The sequence below is a fragment of the Capsicum annuum genome, chromosome 5 (assembly GCF_002878395.1).
Source record: "Capsicum annuum cultivar UCD-10X-F1 chromosome 5, UCD10Xv1.1, whole genome shotgun sequence".
In the NCBI taxonomy this organism is placed as follows: domain Eukaryota; kingdom Viridiplantae; phylum Streptophyta; class Magnoliopsida; order Solanales; family Solanaceae; genus Capsicum; species Capsicum annuum.
In genome coordinates, this window is record NC_061115.1 from 203742192 (window position 1) to 203769056 (window position 26865).

General features: G+C 33.5%; 1 protein-coding gene and 1 pseudogene across 1 annotated transcript; both read right to left on the reverse strand.

Moving 5' to 3' along the window:
• The window catches only part of LOC107872060, a 54358-nt pseudogene that overhangs the window by 19112 nt on the left and 8381 nt on the right, over positions 1 to 26865 (reverse strand).
• On the reverse strand, positions 15820 to 21774 carry LOC107872624 (endoglucanase 12). Its single transcript, XM_016719260.2, has 6 exons — positions 21529 to 21774; positions 20132 to 20545; positions 19489 to 19575; positions 17689 to 17853; positions 16955 to 17242; positions 15820 to 16304 (listed from the first exon to the last, which is right to left on the reverse strand). The coding sequence occupies exons 1-6, from the start codon at positions 21721 to 21723 to the stop codon at positions 15978 to 15980; spliced, it is 1476 nt and encodes a 491-aa protein (XP_016574746.1). The 5' UTR covers positions 21724 to 21774; the 3' UTR covers positions 15820 to 15977.

The following is a 26865-nucleotide window of genomic DNA, read 5'->3' on the forward strand; positions in this document are numbered from 1 at the left end:
GGTTCATGTTTTTGGTGGCGGTGTACATATTCAAATAGTGCTTGGACTGATTTTAAGGGTTCAATGGACTTTTAAAAGGCCTCTAAAGCCTCGTAATGATGTAAAAAATAATAGAAAACTAATGGTTATTGCTCTGATCCAAATTTATATGGATGGGTTGCTCGAACAGACTGCAAAAAATGCTTGGGAGAATACCTGTGCAGGAAGGGAGAGGTGGAGAAGATCATATATTAACTCAAACCTTATTAAAGAAGAAACACAGGGTAGGAAGGAACGTGTAGCGAATCTGGCTGATGAAGTTGACATGAAAATGAAAAAATTGAATGAGCTACAAATGTGAAAGTGTATCAAAAAATTAAAATCCATTAGCCCATTTTGAAAATAAAAATGCTGAAGTGGACCAGAGCTCTGCACTTCGTTAGGGGACTGCAACTAGCTAGCATGGCTTGATTGAAGACCCATAAAATGCAGGACCAGAACTCTAAGATTGCATATTTGCGAGCAACAATGGTGGTAAGATTATCGGTTAGGAATGAAACCTGAACCAACAATTCCTGAAGTAAAAATAAGGGATTAAGCCAATGTGGCAATTTTTTAAGTTAAACTTGCATCCCAGGCCTTCTTTTTGTGGTTCTGGTCTAGTCAACGACAGTGGAAACAACAAGGCATGTGATTTCTGCCAAACTTTAGACCTTTTTATTTCTACTGACATTGACCAGATCAGAACCACAACCAGAAGGCATGGGATGCAAGCTAGACTTCAGAAATTGATGTCTTGAATTTCAGTATTTTTTACTTCTAGAGTGTTGGTTTAAGTTTCTTTCTTGACTGAAAATCTTACCAATTTGTTGTGCTCGCCAAGCTGCTTCCTTAGAGTTCTGATCCTGCTCTTTGTGGATCTTCATTGAGACCACACTCACTAGTCACAGTCCCTAGCAAAGTGTCCAGCTCCAGTCCTCTTTAGTATTTTTCTTTTTCAAGGACGATTGACGAATTTTAATATTTGGATACACTTTTACATTTGTAGCTCATTTAATTTTTTCATCTTTCAAGTCAATTTCATTGGCCAGATTGGCTAGAAGTTCCTTACTTGCTTCCCTGTATTTCCTCTTAAACAAGGTCTGGGATGATATATGGTCTTCTCCAACTCCCTTTTCTTGCACAAGTATTCTCACAAGCACCTTCTACTATATAATAGTCTCCATGAGAAACCCATCCATATAAATTTGGACCGGGGCAATAACTATTAGTTTTCCATTCTTGTTTACAACACTGCGAGGCTTCAGAGGACTTTCAAAAGTCCATTGAACCCTTAAAATTAGTCCAATCACTATTTGAATGTCTACACTACCACCAAACACTTGAACCCTTCTCCAAAATTGATGCATAAACTTGGGCAAAGCCTTCATTAAATTGTAAAATGCAGGATCTTGTTTAAAGGAGCAATGTGTAGTTGGTAAAAAATTGCATTCACAAAATTATTATACTTTATATTTGTCTGTCATGAAAGCCTGATCAATAATACATAACTCTCGCGCATAAAAGTGGATCCATTTATCTGCATGCACCTTATTCTTCCAACCCCATCATTAAGTACTGTACAAGACTGCGGAGGATCAGAGGATAACTATCTTCAATGTCAGAGGACTACATGCCCGTCAAGAAAAAATAAGTGCTATAAGTCATAAATTTTTCACCCTTTTTTTAAATTTATTTTTTTATATTATATAATAAAACAGTCACCAATTTAGATTAATTAAGGTATGTGATGACTATTAAAAAAGAAGTGAACAGTCGTGACTTTTTGTCTAACATATTCAAATAATTGATAAACCAAATTCCCCATCTATTGCTACTGATGAATCAGCTGTTAGGAAAAATCAAAACATCTCCTCCAACAGATGGTCTATTTGTCGCAATAGATAATCCTTATGTTGCAACAAATGTCTCATCTATTTCATATACAGACCATCTACTGCAACAGATGGTAGATCTGTTGTGATAGTAGGTTATTTTTTGCAATAGATGGACGATCTATTGCAATATCTCAATAATAACGGTTGTTATTAAGAGAGAAACCGTTTTGAAAAGAAGAGAAGTTTGAATGTAAAATAAAAAGTCACGACTTTTTACAGAAAATAAAAAGTCAACAGTTTGAATGTAATTAATACAATTGAGCTAAACACTCATGCCTTTTATCCTAAATCATTCAGATTCAATCCTTTATAAATAGGTCCCTCCCTAATTTTCATTCTACTCTACTTTATTTATTTTTTGTATTTTATCTTTTCGTATTACATCTTCAACCGAGAGCATATTCCTTTCTCATTGAGGTATGTTTTTCTGTGTAAATCTACCAATTGTTAGTATATGTTGTATTATAGTCGAACTCTTTTCTTTACTTTTGTGTTTACGTTTTTTGTCAGTTCATGCGTATTCTAGATATGGATGATCCTGTTTGGGACATTGCTATTCTGCGTGACACCGTGCGGGAACTTCAGAGGCAGGTTAGTGACCTGCAGTGGGAGTTGGGGGCCATGAGAGAAAGGATGCTTCGAGAGATTCATAGGCTGAGAAGGGCCCTGCTGCTGCCGGTTGAAGATTGGTCGGCTGATAATAATAATAATAATGATAATTAGAATATGTTTTCTTTTAGCGTATGCATTTTAATTTTTCTCTATCAAATTCGTATTTTAATTTTTGTTTAATAAAAAATTTATTTTTGGTCCACTTTGGCTTTTTAATTCTTATTTAATTTTCATTCTGCCTATTTCTTCTTCTCAAAAAAATATCGAAGGTTGGATGTAAGGAGCAATTTTGAATCCAGTAGCAATAGCAAGAGTTTTGATTTCTTTCAATAGATGGACCATCTATTGAAACAGATTGGTCATCAATTAGGTTTCTGTCAACAGATTATAAATCTATTGCAACAGATCTGCCATCTATTGAAGGAAAATATTCCAGTTTGATGAACTGTATTGTGTTCTTCCAGCTAATATCCATCTATTGCAACATATGGGTAATCTGTTGAAAATAATTTTGTGATCTGTTGTATTTAGTTCCTGTTTTGCCTCTTTTTATTGATGCACAAGTTATTAAAAAAGATATTTTATATAATAAATGATAACATTTATATTCACAACAATGACTTAAATATATAAAAGTCCATAACAAATAACAAGACAAGTTTTTGCTATTTCAACTATCATGGTGGATTACGATCCGAGCATGTAGTTTTTTTGTGACCAACGTTCTTACATACGGAGCACTTGTTTTTTTTATGTAAATGATTCTCCGATTCCATGCCTCCTCTTATATGACCTTCTTCCTGGTTTGATAGTGCTTGGGCCAATATATGAAGGAGGTATTAATCTCCCAAAAGCTCTGCAGGAACAACCCAAGATTCTTCGGGAGGCACCGGGGTAATATGCTCACCATATGTCATTGTATATTTTTAGACTGAATAATATGGAGAGGAGTACTCATAAATTTTAGTTCCATATTTTGCACAGTATTGAGCTCAAAGCGCTGCCATAGCATGTGGATAGGGTATTTTGTCCAAGTCAAAAACTCTACACGTACAAGATCTAGTTTGAAGATCAACCGTGAAAACATCACCATGACCATCGATACTGAACTTGTAATCTACTATTTGATGAGAAAATAACCTATTCCCCAGACTGATGCTGATTGATATTATTTTTTCCGATTTTAGAACAAATTTGGTTCCTGCGTTCTCGAACTTCACACACCTTTTGTGAAAAAAAATTGCCATACTTCTAGAATATTTTATCAAACAAAACCACAAGGAAAAATTCTCTCTCATCACCAAACAATGAATACACCGATTCAACTATGTTTGACGTCATAATATTATTCCTATACAAAATAATCACTTAGTACAACATAATACTAAACTTGTAACTCAAACAAGAGATTAAATTCATAAGAATGTACCTATTTATCGGACAGAATGCCCGACACTATCTCTTAAAACTGACACGTACGAGATGTTCTGCTACCTTGGGATGCATATTCGTTATTTGATTGAAATGATCTAAAAACTCCTCTCTACTATATTTAGCTGCTCTATAAAAAAGGGTCACGGTCCTTTTGTTATGAAAGTTGTTCCAAATATTATCTCCAAGATACTTCATGCAACAACCAAAGTGAGCTGAAGTGTAGAAAATTGAACCCATCTTTGGAATACTTGGATGCCTATCCGAAATAAAATATAACTCTTCAGTACATTTGACGCAGCTTCACATTTGTTCAAAAACATATCCATAAGAGGCATCCCATTCCTTGTTCGCTACATAAAAAGTGACAGGAAATATGTGATTCTCCTCATCCTGCGCCACCACCACTAGAAAAACTCCATTATACCTCCTCCTCAAGAAGGTCCCGTCGACAGCTATGACTTTTCTCAAATATTGAAAACCTTGAATCTAAGCACCATAGGATACAAAAAAATTACATGAACCTTCCATTTTCATTAACATGCAATGTCGTCTTACTTTTGGGATTTAAGGACTCAAGCATGTAATGGTAGGCATCTAGGACTACATACCCATGCTCGTGTGTCCCCCTAATCAAGTCCATGGCAATCCCCATAGCCGTATATATCTTCTAATAACTAACCATGAAACCCAATTTCGTAAGGAGTTGATTGGCTATATCCCATGTAGAAGGGCCTTTGTAATTGGAGAATCTATTCTTGAAATATTCACCGAGGATATTTGTCGTGGCATAAGGATTTGGGACCAAAATATGCTCCGAACCAGATGTATGATACTTTTCATGTTTATGAATGACAAATTTGTCAGAACTTAACTACTTCACCACTATCACCACCACTTGTAGTTCGGATTAGTACATCTGAAGCAAAAGACTTTGCTCGAATTAATTACCTTCATTATTCTGAAATCTTTTTTCAAGCAAGCAATAAACAAAGAAGTAGAAAGTTATTTCTTATCCTTGAATGACATTCCCTTGTAAAATCCGATCTCGTCATCTTGACGAACTCATTCTCTCTCATCTTTTCAACCACATAGACCCTTAACACCGGCCTGGCTGAATTACTAAGATAAGTATTCAACTAAACCTAATTGATTATCTTGAAAGATAGTACCCTCTAATTTTCAAAGGAGTTGTGCATGTAGTTGATGACGAGTTCTTTCGGTTGATAATTCTATTGAATAATAAAAGAAAAAATGTTGATAGCATACTAAGCTAGCTTATTAAGCTAAGAAAGAGTCAATTAGTGTTAATTCAAGTTAGTTGTAGTAATACAGTATAAATACAACTATTTGTAACACATAACTGTTAAGTCATTTTTATTCATTATTTCTCTCTATCAATGATCAATGTTATCTTCTCTCTAAGCTCACAGCTCTTTCTCTTATTTTTTATTTTTCTTCAACCTTGAAGATCTTGAGTACTAAAGATACTCTGTTCATGGTATCAAAGCAATGATCAATGGTCGGAGAAAGTTACATCTATTTTCTTCTCTAGTTCTTGGTTACGCAATTTGAAAGCTACAGAAATTGGGGATTTCAGTCGATTGAAAATTGGGGATTTCAGTCAATTACAATTACTAAATTCAATTGAGTCACAAGATTACACTTCTACAGAATTACTAAATTCAATTACTGCAACATCAGAAAATTTTACATTGTGAGTTTCTCGTCAATTTACTTACATATGTGCAATTGGAAGTACTGTGAATATTTGAAGGAAAATTGTAGTAGACAATCGAGTGAAATAGCACATACTGGAACTATAGATAGTAAAACTATAGGAAATGCTAGTACTACAACAACAAGCCTAAGAATAGATTACAATCATCTGGTATATCTACAGTCAACTGATGTTAGTGGAACATCAATTATTTGATTTCAACTAAAAGGAAGTGAGAACGATACTGTGTGGAGTAAATCAATATAAATAGCACTGTTGGGAAGAAACAAATTAGGGTTAGTTGATGGCTCATGCAGAAAAGAATTTGTACCAAATAATCTAGGTTATCAGTGGGAACGTGTAAATGTCATTGTGTTATCATGGTTGATGAACTCTGTAGCAAGCAATCTCATAGGAGGTGTTGTGTATGCCACAAACGCATAGGCTGTATGGGAAGACTTAAGAGAAAGTTTTGAAAAAATTGATGGATATCAAGCATAACATCCATTAAGAAATTGCAACATGTAATCAAGGAACACAATCAATTTCTGTGTACTACACAAGGCTTAAAGACCTTTGGGATGAATTTGAGTCTATGATTCCAACTCCTAGTTGTAATTGTGAAAAGTCCAAAGAGTTCATTCAATACCTATAGAGACAAAAATTATATCAATTTCTAATGGGACTAAATGAGTTATAATCTCAAGTTAGGAGTCACATTCTGTTGTTGTGTCCTGTACCAAGTGTTAATCAGGCATATGCAATGGTAATGAGTGATGAAAATCAAAGGGTTGTGTCTGTTACCTCTACTGTAGTAGGCTTGTTTGGATCTATGGCTAACAAAAAACAAGGAGAAGAAGATGCTATAGCCATGTATGCTAAATCTGGAAGTGGAAAAACAAGGTTCAAAAGGAAACTCAATCCTAACTACAATCCCAATGCTTTCTGTGATCATTGCAAGTTTAAGGGACACTATAAAATGGAGTGTTATCAATTAATAGGATATTCACCAGATCACCCAAAGTTTGGACAAAAAGAAAAACATGAGCCAAGAAACAACACTGACAACAGATATAAATTTAGAAGAGGTCCCGCTACACACAATGTTGTTATACAAGATTGGCCTCAATCAAGTGAATATAGCCAATATCCTAATCAAGGGAACATTTACGTGACTACTACCATTGCTGGAGTTGGTTATTCATAAAACTCATCATGGTGAAACTACACAAAGGAACCAACTTAGATACAATGATGGACTAAGGTTTACTCAAACACAGTATGAGCATATATGTCAACTACTTGAGAAAGACACTATCAATGATCAAGAATCAGGCCACATAGCTACTCATTTTGCTCACATGACATGTATCTATAGTGCTTTGACTGTCACCACTAATCCTCAAAAATGGATTATTGACTCAGGGGCTACGAATCATATGACATATGACAAATCAATACTTGACACAAACACACTAGCACACACAAGAAAATTGAAACAGGTGGTATTACCAAATGGTAAACTAAGTAAGGTGTATCACATTGGTTCTAATAGTATTTCTTCAAGAACCAAAGTGCACAATGTATTTTATGTTCCTGATTTTAAATTCAACCTATTATCTGTAGCAAAACTAACCAAACAGTTGAATTATTTAGTTAAGTTTTATCCTGATTTTTGTATATTTCAGGATCTCTTTACTGGTAAGGTGAAGGAGATTAGTAAACAACATGAAGGTATCTATTATATTGTTGGATACAACACTACTAAAGAACAAAAGACATTTTATGCCAACCTGGTGATCAAGAAGGATATTAGTCTCTGGCATAAGAGAATGGGACATGTTTCTTCTAGCATCTTAACCAAATTACTGCCCAATAAGATTTCTAGTATAATTGAGTCTGTAAATAAATGCACTATATGTCCTTGTGCAAAACAAGCTAGGTTACCATTTCCTACAAGTACTACTACTACAATCATACCTTTTGAACTGATTCATATGGATGTCTGGGGTCTATATAGGACTACTACTTCTGATGATTTTAAGTTATTTTTTACTATTGTTGATGATTTTACTAGGTTTACTTGGGTGTTCTTACTAAAGCTTAAGTTTGATGTATTTCTGCATATCAAAAACTTCCTAGCATATGTCAAAACTTAGTACGATTCTATTGTGAAAATAATAAGAAGTGACAATGGAACAAAATTTGTGAACTTTGTATGTCATGATTTATTTACTAGTTTGGGTATAATTCATCAAAAGTCTAGCCCTTATAATCCTCAGCAAAATGGAGTTGCTGAGAGAAAGCAAAGACATATCCTTGAAGTAACTAGAGCCATAAGGTTCCAGGGTTCTATTCCCATTAAATTCTGGGGGTATTTTGTACAAGTTGTAGTTTATATTATAAATAGATTGACCTCACTAGTTACTAATTACATTTCTCCTTTTGAAAAATTAAACAATAGATTGTCTTCTCTTATACATCTGAGAGTACTTGGTTGTTTGAGCTTTGCTAAAAATTTACAAGAAATAGACAAGTTACAATCTACATCTAGGGAACCTGTTCATCTAGGGTACTCTGACACTCAAAAAGGGTACATTCTTTATGAGCTCAACAATAAAACATTCTTCGTAAGTAGAGAAGTAGAATTTAAGGAAAATATCTTCCTTTTTGCCCATCAGAATACAAAGAGTTCTACCTTATTTTATAGTCCCGACATTATGTGTGACAATTATTCTATGCCTATAACTGTAAGTCCAAGTGTGCATATGACAGGTTCAATCAACAACATCTCACAAACTACAGCTGAACCAGCTGACTCACGGGATGCTATGCCTGAGTAGCTTGCAGAAGTACAGAATGACTCTGTACATAATGATCTTATATCTTCAGCACCTAGAAGATCTACCAGAAGAACTCATAATGAGAATGTACCTCCAGCACCTAGAAGGTCTACCATAGGGACTAATGAGCCTATATCTTCAGCACCTAGAAGATCTACCAGAAGAACTCATAATGAGATTGTACCTCCAGCACCTAGAATGTCTACCAGAGGGACTCATCCACCTTGTTGGATGAAAGAGTTTGTATCTCTAACCATGGATAAAAATACACCTTATACACTATCAAAATACCTAACTTATGATTATCTTCACCCTAAATATACTATATTCATAACTGCTATGTTTGTTGTTACTGAACCAAATACTTATGTAAAAGTTGTTAAAGATAAAAAAAATGGGTTGAAGCCATAAAAACTGAAATAGATGTGCTGCAACAGAATCAAACCTGGGATGTAGGTCAACTTCCTCAGAACAAATCTATAATTGGCTGCAAATGGATTTATAAAGTCAAATACAAAGAAATTGGAGAAATAGAGAGGTACAAGGCTAGACTTGTGGCAAAGGGGTATAGTCAGCAAGAAGGAATTGATTACTAAGAAACCTTCAGTCCAGTAGTGAAAATGGTAACTATTAGGTCTGTCATAGCCATTGTTGCTAGAGGCTAGCATATACATCAAATGGATATGTATAATGTCTTCCGACAAGGTGACTTATATGATGAAATCTACATAGACCTCCCTCAAGGATTTCAAAGTCAGAGGGGAATGAACCAAGTATGCAGACTTAATAAATCCTTATGTGGATTAAAACAAGCTCCAAGACAATAGAATGCAAAGTTAACTGAAGCACTACAAAAGGACAGATTTTTTCACAGTTAGTATAATCACTCTCTGTACACTAAGAAGACTGAAAAAGGATTTACTGCAGTATTGGTCTATTTAGATGATATGCTCATAACTGGGAACAGCTTGAAACTAATTAGAGATAAAAACTTCACTACAAAAGGCATTCAAAATGAAGGACTTGGAAGAACTAAAATACTTCTTGGGGATTGAGTTTGTAAGGTTCAAGTCAGGAATTGTAATGCATCAGAGAAAATATGCGCTAGAATTAATATCAGAAACTGGACTTAGTGCTTCCAAACCATCAACTACACCCATGGACAACAATACTAAGTTCACTACCAGAGAATATGATCAGCTATTGGAAAATGTCAAGCATCAGAAATCAGAACTAATAGATGAGCTTATAGAAGATCAAGCAGGCTATCAAAGGCTAATTGGAAAATTTCTTTACCTGGTAGTATCTAGGTCTGACATATCAAACAGTGTACAAACACTTAGTCAATACCTTCATCAACCAAAAAAATCTCATATTGAGGTTGCTCTTAGAATAGTCAAGTACATAAAACAACAACCTGGTCTAGGAATCCTACTATCCAGTAACAGAGAAGACAATTTATCATAATTTTGTGAGGCTGACTGGACATCATGTACAGTCATAAGAAGGTCAGTGATAGGTTTTATTATAAAATTAGAAAACTCCCTAGTGTCCTGAACGTCAAAGAAACAGAATACTATGTCAAGAAATTCAGCAGAGGCTGAATACAGAAATATGGCCACAACTGTCTCTGAGTTAGCCTGGTTAACTAGTGCAATGAAAGATCTTAGAGTGCAGATACACCTACCAGTAAGTATATATAGTGATAGAAAATCATCTATTCAAATAGCTGCAAACCCAGTGTATCATGAGAGGACCAAGCATATCGAAATTGACTGATACTTTATAAGGGAAAAGGTTAAAAAGGGTTAGTAAAAACTGAGTACATCTCTACCAAGGATCAACCTCCTGATCTCCTTACAAAAAAGCCTGAACAGACCTTAACATGAACTTCTTACATCCAATCTAGGAGTGATCAATATCTTTACCACCCTAGATTGAGGGGGGTTGTTGAACAAGAAGAAAGAAAATACTAATGGCATACTAAGCTAGCTTATTAAGCTAAGAAAGGGTCAATTAGCGTTAAGTCAAGTTAGTTGTAGTAATACAGTATAAATATAACTATTGTAACGCACAACCATTAAGTTATTTTCATTCATTATTCTCTCTCTATCAATGATCAATATTATCTTTTCTCTAAGCTCCCAACTCATTCTCTTCTTCTTCTTCTTCTTCTTTTTCTTTAACCTTGAAGATCTTGAGTACTAAAGATACTCTGTTCAAATTTAGTCCACAATAACTGATTATTAAGTTCACAAAATTATCATAGGAAATATCACTTTGGACTGTCATTGCTATCGTATCTAGCATTTCACCCTCCTTCCAACATCATACATATTGATTGCTCCTCTCAATCTATTGACCATGACAATCCACCCCCATTATTATTGATCCCTCTATTAGTGGTACCTAAATATAGTCATTTGTTAAAAAAAGTTAATAATGATATCCTAATAAAATTAATAATGATTTCATACTGCCGTAACATGAACCCTAACAGATGCGTAATCTATTGTAACAAGTGAAAAATATTTTGAAATAAGTAAGTGATCAGTTGCAATAGATTACTTACATATTGGGATTCATGTAACGCTCCTGAAGTTGATTTCAATAGATGAGTCATCTATAGTAATAGGTGAATCATATATTGCAATAGACTATATATCTATTGCAATAGATGAAGTGCCTGTTGGGATAGATGTTACAGTACTAAAGAACCTTTGAAGCTAATTTCAACAGATGAGTGACATATTGCAACAGATAACTAACCTGTTGCGACATATGACTTACCTGTTGCAACAGACGACACGTCTGTTGGAATCAAGTTCAGGTTTTATTGCAATAGATAACTAACCTGTTACGAAAGTTGACTTACCTGTTGCAATAGACGACACATCTGTTGGAATCGAGTTCAAGTTCCATTGCAGTAGGTTATTAATCTGTTGCAATAGATATTTACCCTATTGCAATAAATAACTAGTCTGTTGCAACAGAGGGGTCATATGTTGCAATACATGACCCATCTTTTTTATTCATGCTACGGCACTATAGAACCATAAACATGAATCCAACATATAAGTCTTATGTTGCAACAGATGGCTCATCTGTCACAATAGATGAGTGGTCTATTTAAACATATAGCTATTATGTTGCATTCATGTTTGCTTGTTATCTATTGTTGAAAAAATAGCACAATAGTAGTTACCCAGATGACAAATTCAACTAAAAATCATAATTTGACTTACCAAAATCTCCTATGAAGTAATACCAAAGTGGAAAGTGATGTACGAAATAAAATTTGACGTAAGAAATTGGTCAAGTAGCAGCAGTAGCGGTAACAACAACAACAACAACAACAATAGTCAACAAGAAAAAGAAGATGATGATAATGAAGTAGAAGATGATGATAATGAAGCAGAAGATGGTAAATAAAGCAACAACAACAATGAACAATAAAAAATCGCTAAGAGAGAGAAAACAACAATAGATGAGAAGAGAGAAAAAACACACTTTTTCCCTCCATTTCCTATTATATTAGGTTAACACTTGGATCAAAGTATAAATTTAAGATTTTCTGGGTTATTCTCAAACTTTTCCAACTTTCTTAATCCATAATAAAGTAATTGTCACCAACACTCAATTATTAAGGCTTGAGTCACCTATACCTCATTTTGAAACTCTTTTCTCACTTTTAACTAAATGCTCCTAGAGTCTTCATAGCCCACACTCAACCTTCCCCTACTTCTAGATTAACCTCCTTCCTTAGAAATACATGCATGCATAATTGCAAATTCCTCATCCATATTTGTTTTCTCTCAGGAAAAATCCTGCATTAACTCACACTCATAATCCTCCTCGAACAGTGCATCACTAGTGGACGTAGATTCAGATCCTGCAACTTCTCCAAGTAAATCTCTATCTCTCTTTTCTTCTACAATTGCTAATATACCTGACTCCTCTTTCCAAACTACTAACCTATGTCTCCCACCACTACATCCCACAACAAGTTCACGAACACCTATCCTCATAAACACACATAATAGCCTACCTCATCTCTTTGTTTATCAACGAAGGAAAACCACGTTTCCTACTCAAGCGGCTCCTCGGCCAACCTGCTCTTTCCCCGAGTTAAAACTCGCTCCCTTGTCACCTCACTGTTTGTCTCCCCTACCCGTGTTGTTACTCGCTCCTAAAACAATATCACCAAACCAAATAATTTTTTTATTACTTGGCTAAATTGAACTCCACCACCACACCCACCATTGTCAAACAAGCATAACAAATATCCCGAGTGGCGTAAAGCGATTAAACAGAAACTTGATGCTTTAATTAAAAACCAAACTTGGGAACGTGCTCCTCCTGACCCAACAAAAAATATTATTTTCTGCAAGTGGGTTTTCAATATAAAAAGAAAAGTGGATGGGTCCATTGATATATAAGGCGCAACTAGTTGTGAAAGGCTTCACTCAAAGGCCAGGCATTGACCTCCACGCAAATTTTAGCCTAATCGTCAAGCCTACCACGGTCCGAATAATCCTTTCTGTGGAACTTCACCATAGCTGGAATCTCCGCCATCTTGATGTCAACAATGCATTTCTCCAGGGCAACCTCGACGTGGAGGTGTACATGGCACAACCTTCGATTTTCACTAGTGATGACAAACCCACTCACATATGCCAGTTACGCAAGGCAATCTATGGCTTGAAACAAGCCCCTCAGGCATGGTACAATACCCTCATGAGTTATGTTTCATCCATAGAATTTATTAAGATGAAATTAGATCTCTCTCTACTCGTGAGACAGGGTCTAGGTGATACAATGTTTGTCCTTGTCTATGTGGATGACATCACTGCTACAGGGACCAATAATTTTTATGTTGATCAGGTTATTTCTTCCCTTGATTCTTAGCTTTCTATTAAAGATTTGGATAATCTTCACTACTTTCTTGGTGTTGAAGTGATACACAGCTCTGACGGTTTAATCCTCGCCCAAGCAAACTATGTGAATGAGATCCTGAATGATGAATTAATGACCAATTGCAAAAGTGTCCAGACGCCAATGAGTGCATCTGAGCAAATCACACTATCTAATGGTACTCACTTGACTGATGCAACACGCTATCGTTGGGTCTTAGGCATGCTTCAATACCTATCTTTCACTAGATCGGACATCGCATATGCAGTAAATAAGTTGTTCCAATCTATGCAAGCACCATCATATCTCCATTGGAAAGCAGTGAAATGTGTTCTTCGTTACCTGCGTGGCACCATCCAATTAGGCCTACGTGTAATCCCCATTGAGGACTTCAATATGCACATGTACTCTGATGCGGATTGGAGTGGGGAAATTGCTGACAGAGTTTCCACATCCGGGTATATCCTGTATAGTCCTCAAATAAGCAAAATATTGTCTCTTACTCCTCTACTGAGTCTGAATATAGGGCAGTGTCTAATGCTCTTTCTGAAACCATGTGGGTTACCAATCTTCTTGCTGAGTTGCGCGTTCCAGTACATCAGATGCCTACCATTTATTCTGACAATCTTAGAGCCACATTCCTGAGTAAAAATCCAGTCCTCCATAGCAAAGTGAAGCATGCTGCAATGGCCTTTCACTTTGTTCGCCACCATGTCGACATCAAAAAGGTTCGAGTTGTCCACGTCCATGCTGCCGATCAAATCGCTGACACCCTTACCAAGGTACTGCCTAAACCTATTTTTGAGAAGAATTTATTCAAGTTAGGCTTAGTGAATCATCGCCTAACTAGAGGGGGCTTATTGAAACATCACGTGTTAAGTTAGTTAGTAATTAAAAGTGTAATCGCAATTTATGTTTTAGCAGTTCTGTTTATTTAGGACTGGTCAAGTTTAGTTAGTTTAGGACTCGTCTAGTATGCTTTTTGCTTCATTAATAAACATCTTCTTTCCAGCACTTGCTCTGTGCTTATAATTTCGTATGTGTAATATTAGAAGAAATATTAACAATTTGAAAGGGCATGTTACCTCACCTCATGAAGTTTGAGTTGAATGGTTTCTATTGAACAAATACTAAAAGAGAGTGCAATGATTGGATTAATGACGTATATTAAAATAGTGAGTCATACTTTCTCCATCAATGGTACACTCTCAGAAGCTATCAAAGCAAAGAGGGAATTGAGCCACAAGGAGACCTCACGTTCCCTTACATTTTTGTCATATTTATAGAGTAGTACCTTGACAGATGCTTAGGGACACTACATTAAAATCCTTAAATCCCAACTTTAACTCTCACGCAAGATACTTAAATATAATTGGGATTACACATTTATGCTTTGAAGATGATCTTCTCATGCAGCTTGGCAGAGGGGATGAGAGATCTTTACAACAGTTAAAACAAAACTTCTGCTTATTTTCTGCTGCCTCAGGCTTAAAAGCAGACTTAAAGTAAGAGTTAGATATATTTTGGAGGAGTGAAGGTTTATACAACGAAAAATATTGAGCCTACTAAAGTATGATGAGCCGGGGGAACCTTTCAAGAATTCAAGTACCTAGGCGTGCCTTTCTCGACAAAGAAATTGATTGTTCTGCAATGCCGACCATAAGTTAACAAGATTATTGATAAAATTACTTGTTGGATGGCCAAAAGCCTCTCATATATGCAGGAAGAATCTAACTCATATATATAAAGGCAGTCTTGTTTGGTGTATAAGCCTATTGGGCTCAGCTATTTTTACTATAGCAAAGAAGATTGTCAAGGTGATAGAAACTGCATGTGTCGTGTAGAAGCTATTTATTGACTAATATCACCAAGAGGGCAATGGCTTCTTGGAATACTGTCTATTTGCCAAGAGGGACTGGTGATCTTAATCTTCTTGATCTGCAAAATTGGAATACTACTGCTATATGCAAGTTATTGTGGGCATTGAGTCTTAAAAGTGGGAAGTTGTGGATTTCAAGGTTTTGAAAATTCTGAGATATGAGGAAACAATGGTTTACTCAAGATGATCCTACTGCTCAACTACTGCATGATGGTGCTTTGGAGATATCTAAGGCTTATACATTGTTAAGGTCACAAAATTGGAATGGAGAAATCTTATTTTTCATAGGAGTTTCTTTGTTTTTAAAGTCTGATAATCTGAGAAGTGAGGTATAGGCTTGCCCCCTTGACTTTGTAACGTCCCTAGTGATTAATAAGAAAATTTTAATTGCCAAGAAAAGAAAAAATAACAACAATAAATAAGATGATAGTCGAAGTAAAAGATTAACAGGTAATAGAGAAAATAAAAGAACAAGATAAAGGGAAAGCAGAAATGATAATAATGATAATACTGATAAAGAGAAGATAGATAATGTTCAATTCTAGATAAAGGGAAAGCACAAATGATTATAATGATAAAGAGAAGATAGATAATGTTCAATTCTTTACTAACCTTCTACTCCCATATTAATAAAACTATCTAAGAGGATTTAATTTGTTCAGCTAGCTGATAGCTGCTAATCTTGCTAAAACTCCAACTAATGGTGCTGTATTAGCAGTGGCTGCCTCACCTTGCTGGAAATTACCTCTTGTATCATTATAATAATCATTAATATCAGGTCCTCCAACAATTGCACCATCTATAACATTTGGATTTGGTGCATTTTTATTGAACCATAGGGTAAAACCTTCTTGGCACCTCACTGGAGTTTTGTCTTTTTTTATTGACACAATTGATGCTCCTCTGTGATGAACCTTTTGTGGGTAATTTGTCCCAAATCCAACCATGTAACTCATTTTTTTTGGGTTTTTACCAAGTATATAATCCACCTGATAATAATTAAAAAAGAAATGGGAAATGAGTTAGTAAAACAATAACAACAACAATAACATGTTTAGTATATTTTCACAAATGAGATGTGAGAAGAATGAATCTACGTAGACTTTGGTTCTACCATTGAAGAGTACGAACAGAGGTTGTTTTAAATAAATCTTCAATTCAAGAAAATTAACTTTCAGGAAAAATGCTTTGAAGAAATGCAAGTAAAAATTATGATAAAAGATATGAAGAAAGAAAGCACTGACAATATAGATATTTTTAGCTTTATTTCATAATCAACACTCACATTATAACTATTCAATTTATATTAAAATACTCAATTTCCTAATATTACTATTAATCTTTAATATGGAGCATATAACAATATTTTGTGCTCACCAGTCAAATATAGAAAAATATATTCTAGCAAATTATACGTCATGGTAATCATATTCCGGAATCTTTTCCATAGAAAATGACATTCGCTCGGATAGTACAAACATTATCAATGTAAGATTTTCTCATGGTTGTAATCTTATCAAGTTAAAAGTACATACATAATCAATGTAAGATTTTCTTTTCATATTTTCAGGTTATCAGAAGGATATCTACGGATAAATCTTTTTAAGAAATTGAATTTGTAATCTAAAAAATAGGATACCTGAGATTTGACGAAGGTGATTAGTTCCCAGGGTTTTACATTTCCACTAGTACATTGCAGATAATTTTTAGTGGCAGATAATGTATCAGCATAACTTGCAATGACAAATGTTGCAGTTGTGACATATTGGAGATTATTCCATGGTTGCCACCATAAAAGTCCTCCGTTTGTCTTCTTTATGTTGTTATTTCCCTTTTGGATACAATTGCATATAAATGCCTCTGCATTTTTCTTGTATTCATTCAGAGAAATACTTCCATTCCCTGCAAATTTCTTCTTCAGCAACATCTGCAAACGATTAATAATGTGTATTAATTACCAATGATTTTGAAGATAGTTCAATTGAATTTTCTTCATCGAAAAATGTATATATAGTCAATAAGACTTGGATTCAGGCTTTGAGCCAAAAAGATAAATTCTTGTGTCTCAAGTGTTTGGTGCGCAAGATAAGGTGAAATATCTCATGGTTAAGTTTCGTACTAAATTTATACCATATTAATTGATGGTATAAATTTATTCCGAAACTAATTTCTACCATCAATCAAACATAGTATAGATTTGATATCAAACTTAGTCTTGAGATATTCCATCTTATTTCACCCAATGTGAAATTATTTTATATTACTTTTATGGGGTATAAATTAGTTTAAAAATTATAGTTCCAGAACTATCATTTTGAAATAATTTAATTTACGTAACAACGACACCATGACCCTATTCAATGAATTGGTTACCTTTGCAATGAGTAGTTGAGCACCAACATATTTGTCATCCCATGATAAAGTGGGTCTGGTGCCTCCGGTGCCTCCAGAACTAGTGGCTTTAGCATTGATGTAATTGCGGTATTTTTGGTTTTTGGTGGCTTTGAGCAACCAAACAGCAGCCCACAATAGTTCATCCTGTTTGAATCCCAAATAAGAAGGGCAAACAATAAATAAGTAGACGTAGTTAAACTAATTAGAGGATATTGCTAAATATCTAAATATGAGATTTTATATACATAAAAATTCTCTTTATAGATAACTACAAGTCTTTCGACATTATGAGCCTTGAAATTCTCTTGTATATAAATACAAAATATACATGAGTCCTGAAATTAGAGCACCTCCCCTCCCCCATCTTGATATTAGATATTTGTATATGAATCCTAAAATATATAAATATACGAATACCACAGAAATATATATTTAGCTATTTAATCTAAATTTTAACTGTAAGCAATAATTATATTTTAAACATTAGCTACATCTGATTATTATGACTTGATACCACTCCACGTAATTTTTCTTATATAAACCGATAGTCACATCTCTACTTTGACATCATTTATTAGATATTTTAAGAATACTATGGTGAGATATTGTTATAAAAACGTATAATATAACATATTGTGAAAATCAATTTCTAAAGAAAAACTCGACTGCTATATTGACATGTTGTATGTTATGAAGAGTTGTGACCTTAGATATCTCATAAACTTTTTAAAAGTAGATCACTTCAAATAGTATTTACTGCGTCACATTTTATTTGAAAGTTTCGCTATCTAGGAAGTCAAATATTAAGTTGATTTAATCTAATTTATGCTTCAAAGACACTTAGATTATCTTTACCAAATGTGCTACATTAATCTAGATGAAAGCATTAGTTATTACTCCCTCTATTTCAAAATAAATGAATTGTTGAGTTATTTATTAATGTTCAAAATAAATGAATTGTTCACTCATTAAGAGACATGTTAGAAATTTCTTTCAATTTTACCCTTTCATTTAATGAGTTTTTTAAGTACTTAATATTTTCTAGAAAAGTAATTTAAAAACAATTAAAAAGGATAATAGTGAAAAGTAACCTATAATTTATATCCTAAAAGATTTTTCTTAAGGAATGTGTCATACCCAACAATTCAATTATTTTGGAATGGAGGGAGTATCAGCTTTACAATTTACTCCTTCTGTTTTGTTTTAGTTGACCCTCTTTCTAAAAATATTTGTTTCAATTTAGTTGTCTCTGTTGGTAAAATCAAAAATATTTTGTTACGTTCTTCCAATATTACCTTCAACATTAAATGACTAAACAAAATATATTTACTCAAATTTATATGTTCAAAGCATAATTAATAAGGCTAATTTGGTAAAATAAACCCTTAATAAATATTTTCTTAAGAGGAGTGTCAAGTCATAAAAGGCCAACTATTTTGAAACGGAGAAAGTAATTGTTTAATATCATCAATGAGAAAACACAACTCGTCATCTCAATTTATGTGATATGATTTTTATTTTAAATCTTTCTCCAAAAAAAGTTTATGTGTGACATGATTTTTATTTTAAATCTTTCTCCAATAAGAGTAATGCTTTTTTAAAAGAAAAAAATTAGAATTTTTATTTGACCTTTAATAAAAATAATTTATGATCACATAAATATTATAATTTATTTTAAATTATATATCTTTAAAAAAAAAATTTTACACATTAAATTTTATATCAAGTCAAATATTGTCATATAAATTAGGATTAAGAAAGTAAAATGCATTAATTTACCTCGTAGCCTGAGCTACCATAGAATTTACCGGCCACTGGCATGCTAGTTTGGTACACGCCTGGGAACTTTATAGCAAAATCAAATAACTGCAAAATAATGCATATAAATTATATAATTAATTAATATTTACAATTGTTTTCTTAGAAATAGAAAAAGGGATCCTCACAAAAATAGCCACACATATTTACGGTTAATTTTTTTAATTATATTATTAGATTATACATAATTATATATAAACTATATATATATTAAATATCTGCTGACTATCTTTTATTTAATTAATTATATAGATCGTTGTTCAGATTAATTCTTCCATTTTTTTTTTCAGAAAAATGTTCATGAGTTATTATTTTACCCTTGCAAAAAGCTAAGATGAATATATCTTCACATTTATAGAGGATTAATTATTAATTTTATTAGGTTACTCTAAGTACTCATTTAAAACTGGCCAATTTAAATTCATTTTGAAAAATTTTATTTTTAAAAGTAGAACACTTTCTATCAAAGATTATTGTACATGATTTAATTATAAAAATATCTTTTTTTTCTTATTGTCAATGCATAAAACATAAAGTTATTATTTTATTAAATAATCAATGTATATAACTTAAATATGAAAACTAGTAAGAACTTAGTTGTCACCTTTTTGGCATGTGTAAGAAGTTGATTCGAGTAATGCGAATTCAATCCCTTAAAAGCAATGGCTGCAGCAGCCAGAGCTGCAGCTGTTTCTCCGGCCAGGTCAGCACCTGGCTGTCGCTCATCAATTTTATAAGCAGTTCTCGGTGTTGTCATATCTTCTGGCCTCTGCCAGCACTGATGATCTGAATTTCCCTCTCCGATTTCGCCATATAAAACGTAAGGCTCTTTATGCGCTTTTATAAAATAATCAGTGCCCCATTTGATTGTATTCAGGACATTTTTCAATTCATTTTGTGAATTTAGATAGTGTCTAAATTCAGTTACACTCCATGCTAGCATTGTTATCGTGAATGCCATTGGAAATCCGAATTTCACGTTGTCTCCAGCATCATAGTATCCCCCTGTTAAGTCGATCTATTTGAAAAAAGAGGTTAAAGCATAAGATTGCGTGAGTAGTGAAAATTCATATAATCTATTGTGAAAGATGGACAACTATATATTTATGAGTTCATATGAATCTAGACAATTCGATACAATCTAGGAATATCTAAAAAATTAGTATCATACACTCTGTTTTATTTTATTTGGTCATTGTTGACTTGACATATCATTAAAGAAAACTTTAATTAGAAATGTATTTACCAAATTAATCTTATTAATGATTTTTTGAAACTTTAAATTTGATTATTATTACTTTATATAATTATTAATACTAAAGATAGAAAAGAAAAAATATAACAAAAATCTTTCTATTTTATAAGTTAGACAATTAAATTAAAATAACTATTTTTAGTATAGAGATAAGTAAAATTAAAAGGACAATAATTTATGAATTCATATGAATCTAGACTCCTCCACACAATCTAGAAATACATTAAAAATCAAAAGTATACTAATAAATAAGAGTAATAACTATTGAACTCATAAAATTAAAATTTTAGATTTGTCTAGCATAACAAACTCTAATTTGTTAGGAAATGCAACATATAATAGTTATTGTTGTTTGTACTTATGGATTAGTCCGTAAAAAGAAACACATACAAGCATAATTATTTTTTCTTTGATAATGTACCGATGAATCGAGTCAAAAAATAATAAATTCCAATTATGTGTACTTATGCAAAAAAAACATAAAAACTTTCTTGTGTGGTTTATGCGTATCTATGTTGAATCTACTAGGTATAGATTTTAGATTCCACTTTGAAAAGAACATTCTTGCATGACCTTGCTTAGAACTATAACTTACGAGTTTATCTAAATTTAATAATGTTGTGTTATCAAATAGTCAATATATGGTTAAAAAAAATTACACAGTACAAATAGATGCTCGATTCTAGAATTTTAAAATCAAATCAATAAAGTTTAAATTCTAAAATCCATGTATGATATTTATTTACCCCTTCATGTTTGCCATCTTTAAGGGCTGAATCTCCCCTCCATTGCACACGTTGATCATAAGGCAATTTTCCAGATCTTTGAGCTTCATAATATAATAAAGATTTTTTAAGTGCTATTTCATAATCAATTGAAGCTGCATTTGCAAATAAAATCAGAAGGTAAAAGGCAAACATAAAATGATTTCTTGAAGACATGATTATATAAACTTTGTAATAAAGAGAAAATTTTAGGTGAGTTAATATATTTATATATATGGTGAGTTAATATAAAATTTTGAGGATCTTTTATGACAGGTACATATATTTATATATATGGTGAGTTAATATTCAAGATAAAGCTCTATTTATGAGGCATATATTATTATTATTATTATTAGTCCTTTTTAATTCGAAGTAACTAGAGAAAATTGAAGGAAAAGATTCTTTTAAGTCTTCATTGTGAATTTGGTGACATTGACCAACTTAAATGGTCAAACATAATTAGGAAACTTAATTAAGTTAATTATGGACTTGATTAATATTTTTAAAACTTTTTAATTTTTTCAAAAATACAAATCAATTCACACCCATCTCCTCTCCAAATCAATCGTCTCTCTCCACACTCCTCTCTCTCGAGACAATTTCTCTTAACTTCTCCCAACCAATAGTTCTGCAAATTTCTCCCTTCAATTCCTGGCGACTTCAACCTCCAGTGATAAATAATTGGGTTTCAGTTCCTTTTCGACTTTCAACCGTCAATCGACGTGATAGCATTGCTCTCCAGCGACAACAACTTTGAGTTCTTCATCATCCCTTTTCTGAATTATGATTTTTTATTATGAAGAAAAAGAGGAACATGAGTCAACTTATTTTCTAGTATTGGTTAACAATTTCAATATTTGCTTAAATTCAAAATGGGGACTAAAGAAAATTTAATTTTTGGTATTTCTTCTCTTTTCTTTTCAGAGTGAAATATAAGTTTTTGTTGTTATTGTAGTTCTTGTTGTCGAACTGTTGATTCAGTTTATTGGTGTATGTTGAATTTTTTGAAGTTTGATTTTTGTTGTTTGTGTTTGTATAAACAAAACAATAGTGTTGGTGTTTTTGGTCACTACTGATGTTCTTGGTGTGTGTGTGTTGTGTTGTGTTGGTGTTGGTGGGTTGATTTATTGTTGTTGTTCTTGGTCAAAATGGTATATTTGATATTAAATGGTGATATTGTTGTTGTTCTATTGAAAAAAATCTTGCTACTGACTTTTTTCTACAACATCTTGCTACCAGTTTTTTCTACAACAGATTAACAATCTGATGCAACAGATAAACCATCTGATACAACAGATGAACAATCTGTTGGATGAAATTCTATCAACTATTCCAACAAGACGACAAGTCCAAGACTTTGATTTCTTCTAACAGACCGTTTATCTGTTGCGACATATGACCCTTCTGTTGGAAGAAATCTAAACAATATTAACGGTTGACAACAGTTCCATCAGATCACTCATATGTTGCAACAGATGAATGATCTATTGCACAGACCAGTCATCTGTTTCAACAAATGAGTGATCTATTTTTATTATTTCTAACATATTACTCATCCATTGCAATCGGTTAGTTATATGTTGCAACAGATAATCCACTTATTACAACAGATGTGTGATCTGTTGGAATTGTTATTTTATTGTGTTGTACATGTTAGATTTACTGTTATCCTTTTTTTAACAATGCATTAATCAATTATAATTTTTTTTTCCTGTTATTTTTAGATAATATAGCTCCCAAAAGAAAAGAAACCGAATTTAGTCCAAGTAAAGGAGCAAGTAAAGAAGCTAGGCTACATTTATCACTCTATGAGCTTGCTTTACACGCGTTATCTCAAGCAGAAGCAAAAAATAATGAACATGGGATGAGAAATGTTTCAAAAGAGATGATCCAAATGCTAATAGCTCTTCCACTGAAGATTTGGTCAAAACCTTCAGCATTGATAGTTATCATACAAGAATGTAGTGCGATGGTACCACAGATTTAACTGGTGATTTGGTGGTTAAGTCAGCTATCGAAAATCTTTTGATGCCTTTAGAAAAATACTTCGACACCAAAAATTGAATACTTATTTCAAGGACAGCTGCTTTGGGCAATATCTTGATTTGTCGGAGGACAACGGTACTCATTTCCAAATGTCCCTGGCATATGAGCTTCTCAAGCGTAGGTTTATGTATGAAAATAAAGATATGATGGATGAGGTATGGATAAATTACTGTGGCATGCCTGTTTGTTTTGGTTGGAAGGGGTTTGCCATAGTTACTGGACTAAAATGTTATCCTCCTTCTCCTTCATATTGATTTGGATAAAAAAAAATTGGATTATAAAGCCACGATTGTCATATTCTTATGCAACAATTGTAAGACCCCGTAAAATTCTAAACTTAACTCAATCCTTTGGAGCATGAAGAGAGTTCCCGGACTTAGAAATTTAAGCTACGTGTTCACACTTAGAATTATTTTTAGCCTTCATAAGTTGGCGATCTTATTTCACGACCCTTATGACCTTAAAATATCGATCCTTAGATGGAATCATGATCAGGTATGTCAATAGGTCATTTTGGGTGGTTTTTGAATTTTTCGGACCTCATTTGAATCAAGTTTGGAGGACCAAAATAGTGGGTCGACATGATCTGGATGTGTCGTATTGACCATCGCGTTGACAAATATTTTTCCCAGCCTCAGAGTGCAGATTCCAGTTAACCAATGCAAACTCAATGCGGCGTCGGTCTGGCATTACTGGGCATAATTTCTGCTCTTTTAATTTCGCATTCAGAGGGGTAAATGGGTCTTGTTTCCACCTTATATTAGCCTCCAAAATACGAGATTAAGCCTCTCTAAAGGCAAAATCCATCATTCTTTCTCAAAATTTCTCAAGATCAAATCCTAAGGGATTCAATTTCAAATTCAAGCTTCAAGAACGCACCATCGATCTTGACGAATTTAATTACCAAGGTATGTTAGGTGTTCATCTATGGGTTCCTCTCACTCATAGAGTCCAAGAATCTTTTTTTAAAACTACAAGTTCATGATTTCATGATTTACATGTTAGAATTGAATTGTGTTCTTATATAAATTTGATGTTTGGGGTTTAATTCCATGATTTATTACGAGTTTCATGAAAACTAGATGATTGTGGATTGAATTATGTGATCTTAATGTTAAACTCTTGAACTACAGGTTGAGTGTAGTAGTCATGATATAATTACATGTTTATTGTTATATGAAACAACCATGTTCCCAAAGTGTTTATTAAAATACTTAGGAGAATTAACTAGTGAAAGCATGACATGCTATTATGTGATTCCATTCATGCACAAGTTCATGTATATCAAGTATTTTGATAAAACGTCTACATAAATGCAATTGTTAGTAAGCAAGTACTATTATGCTTTTAAGGTCATGCTACGCTTCACTTTTCATGCTATCGAGTCCTGGGGGTATTCAATACCCAAAAATCTAGTTGTTGACCTAAAGCTAGTAGTTACAGAATAGTCTTAGAAATATCATGATTCATAATATCCAGTTAGTACAGAACTCAGCGTATTCAGTCAGAAATAAGAACTCAGTCAACTCAATCCATTTCAGTCAGTTAACACGATCAGTAACAGTTCAGTCCATCCTAGTACGGTTTAGAAATCAGTTCAGTGTCTGTTTCAGTTAGGAGTAGGATTCAGCACCGAGTGAACCCAAGGATGGAAACTTACCTGTCAGCAGAGGGTGTTCTCTTTAGAAGCAGTTCTTGTGTTCCAAAACTACGTAGCCAGCCCAGGTTGAGACATAAACTTGCCAGATTGAGGGTTGATGAGATGTCTTACCTGCCAGATTGATGGTACCACCGTTCTCATCTAGAGCACCTGCCAGATTGAGGATGACTCTTCAGCTTGTCTTTACTCATGACATGGTACTAACACCCTTCCAACTAGGGTTACAGGTTGGACCCCAATCAGTTCAGAGAGAGGCATGTCAATTAGATGATTACCTTCCATGATTTTAGTTTCAGTCTCAGTATAGAACTCAGTTCATTTCTACAGAATTAGGACTGTCAGACACAGTCAATCAGTATTAATAACTCAGTTATCAGTAATCTCAGATATTAGTTAATCAGTTTTAGAACTCAGTACTCAGTTTCAGTAAAAGCTTAGATACAGTATACTATACACGCATATGCACAGTATTGCATACTTAGTATTTATAGTAGTTTCAGTTATCCATGTACTATCATATTCAGTTATTCTTTATCATTCTGTTAGTTACTATTCATGCATATGAACCCCTGCATTTAACCTTACCTCATCTAGTATACCAGTACATTCCACGTACTAATGCATACTTTCTCTTTACCTTATGGTGTCTCATATCATAGGTTCGGACTCTCAGGTTCCTGACCGCGCTTAGCCAAATCCATTCAGCAGTATCAGATTACAGTAGTGATTCCTCATCTATCGAGGATATGCTTACATTTCAGTATTTTTAGTTTATCGGTATTCAAGTAGTCGGAGTTAGTTGGGGGCTTGTCCTATCAACTCTACCTTCAGACAGTTCAGATAGAGGCCTTTCAAACTAGATTATTTCAAACAGATATTCAATTTTATTTATTTATTTATTAGTACTGGATTTTAGTTATGAACCTTATGGTAGATTTAGCCTAATTTTTGTGTTTTTTTAGTATTATCATTTAGTGATTGCAGAAGGTACCAGTCATGGTTTAGCTTGTGGTCCTTCGGGATTATGGGCACCATGTGGTGTCCAGGGTGCAAACTCGAGGTGTTACAGTAGTTGTTACCCATAGCAATTTGCAATGTGCTTCCAAGACAGGTTGTTGCAACTTTGGTTGAGTTGTCTTCCTTTTTTAGGCAGCTTTGTTTGAAAAGTTTAAGTCTTACAGACTTAGACAAGCTACAAAATTGAATTGTGGAAACACTTTTCCATTTAGAGATTTTGTTTCCTCCATCATTTTTTACTGTAATGATTCATCTAACTATTCATTTAGTTGATAAGGTAAAAAAAAAGTAGCCCGGTACATTATCGTTGGATGTATTCTGTTGAAAGGTAAAATATTCGTTATTCAAAATCATTTTAGTTGATTTTGCAGTTGTATTTCAACATAGATGCTTCATCTTACATATTAATATTATTGGGTATAGATTGTTAGGCCATTTCTAGTTCCTTGTAGGAACAAATCACAAGCAGAAGGTTCCATAGCTGAAGGTTACATAGTTGAAGAAGCTTTTACTCTTTATTCTCGTTATTTTGAGGAAATTGAGTCAAGGTTAAATTGACCTAAATGTGTAAAGGATGAACCAAGTTAAAATGA

Excerpts from the sequence above, each read along its gene's own strand:
- LOC107872624 (XM_016719260.2), bottom strand. The coding sequence starts at position 21,723 with ATGTCTTCAAGAAATCATTTTATGTTTGCCTTTTACCTTCTGATTTTA. Across the intron at positions 20,546-21,528 it reads AAGATGGCAAACATGAAGGG|ATCGACTTAACAGGGGGATA; the intron begins GTAAATAAATAT and ends TTTTTCAAATAG. Across the intron at positions 17,854-19,488 it reads ATGGTAGCTCAGGCTACGAG|GATGAACTATTGTGGGCTGC; the intron begins GTAAATTAATGC and ends GGATTCAAACAG.